Source organism: Pyrgilauda ruficollis, unplaced genomic scaffold (assembly GCF_017590135.1).
Source record: "Pyrgilauda ruficollis isolate IOZ18807 unplaced genomic scaffold, ASM1759013v1 scaffold4154, whole genome shotgun sequence".
Classification (NCBI taxonomy): domain Eukaryota; kingdom Metazoa; phylum Chordata; class Aves; order Passeriformes; family Passeridae; genus Pyrgilauda; species Pyrgilauda ruficollis.
This window is the reverse complement of record NW_024525662.1, coordinates 1-1329: the sequence shown is the minus strand read 5'-3', so window position 1 is coordinate 1329 and position 1329 is coordinate 1. Positions and strand designations below refer to the sequence as shown.

The following is a 1329-nucleotide window of genomic DNA, read 5'->3' as shown; positions in this document are numbered from 1 at the left end:
ATCTGGGGGGTTTTGGGGGGCTCTGGGGTTTTGGGGGGCTGATCTGGGGGGTTTTGGGGGGCTCAGTGCCCCCTGTGACCCCCTCCCTGCTCGCAGAAGAGGCTGAAGGCAGCGGAGGCCGACAGCAAACTGAAGCAAGTCTACATCCCCACCTAGTGAGTGGGGGGGCTCTGGGGACCCCCTGCTGGGCTTGGGGGGGCACAGGAGACCCCCCTGAAACCTCCCCAAAATTCTCTGACCCCTCCCTTTTCCCACAGCACCAAACCCAACCCCAACCAGATCATCTCGGTGGGCTCCAAACCCGGCGTCAACGGGGCCGGCTTCCAGAAGGGGCTGAGCTGCGAGAGCTTCACCTAGAAGCCCCTCCCGTGGTCACCTGTCCCTGTACACCAACAGAGCCTGTTCTGGGAGGGTTTTTGGGAGGATTTTAGGATTTTTTAACCCTTTCTAACCCCCCAGGAGCCCCACTCGTGGGGTCACCTGTCCCCGTACACCACCATGGATGGTTTTTGGGGACATTTTGGGGTTTTTAACCCTTTCTAACCCCCCAGGAGCCCCATTCTTGGGGTCACCTGTCCCCATGCACTACCGTGGATGGTTTTTGGAAGGATTTTGGGGTTTTTTAACCCTTTCTGACCCCCCAGGTGCCCCATTCCCAGGGTCGCCTGTCCCCGTACACCACCATGGATGGTTTTTGGGATGATTTTGGGGTTTTTTAACCCTTTCTAACCCTTTTTCACCCCCCAGGAGCCCCACTCCCAGGGTCACCTGACCGTGTAGGAGCATTTTGGGGTTTTTAACCCTTTCTGACCCCCCAGGATCCCCACTCTTGCAATCACCTTTCCCCGTACACCACCGTGGATGGTTTTTGGGATGATTTTGGGGTTTTTAACCCTTTCTAACCCTTTCTGACCCCCCAGGAGCCCCACTCCTGGGGTCACCTGACCGTGTAGGAGCATTTTGGGGTTTTTTAACCCTTTCTAACCCTTTCTCACCCCCCAGGAGCCCCACTCTTGGGGTCACCTTTCCCCGTACACCACCATGGATGGTTTTTGGGAGGATTTTGGGGGTTTTTAACCCTTCCTAACCCTTTCTCACCCCCCAGGAGCCCCACTCTCGGGGTCACCTGTCGCGGCCCGAGGCGCAGTCGCTGTCCCCGTACACGACGAGCGCCAGCCGTGCCAAGCTGCTGGCCAAGAACCGGCAGACGTTCCTGCTGCAGACCACGCGGCTGACGCGGCTCTCGCGCCGCCTGTGCCGCGACGTGCTGCAGCCGCGGCGGGCGGCGCGCCGGCCCTACGCCCCCATCAACGCCAACGCCATCAAGGC

General features: G+C 59.7%; 1 protein-coding gene across 1 annotated transcript; it reads left to right on the top strand.

The window, feature by feature from the left end:
- Positions 1 to 96: 96 nt before the first annotated feature.
- LOC121359116 (metastasis-associated protein MTA2-like) lies at positions 97 to 1324 on the top strand (the record flags this gene model as incomplete). The annotated part of the gene is made up of 3 exons (XM_041477827.1): positions 97 to 155; positions 258 to 354; positions 1094 to 1324. Coding segments are annotated over 3 exons (387 nt in total), but the record flags the coding sequence as incomplete, so codon positions are not given.
- Between the last annotated feature and the right edge of the window lie 5 nt (positions 1325 to 1329).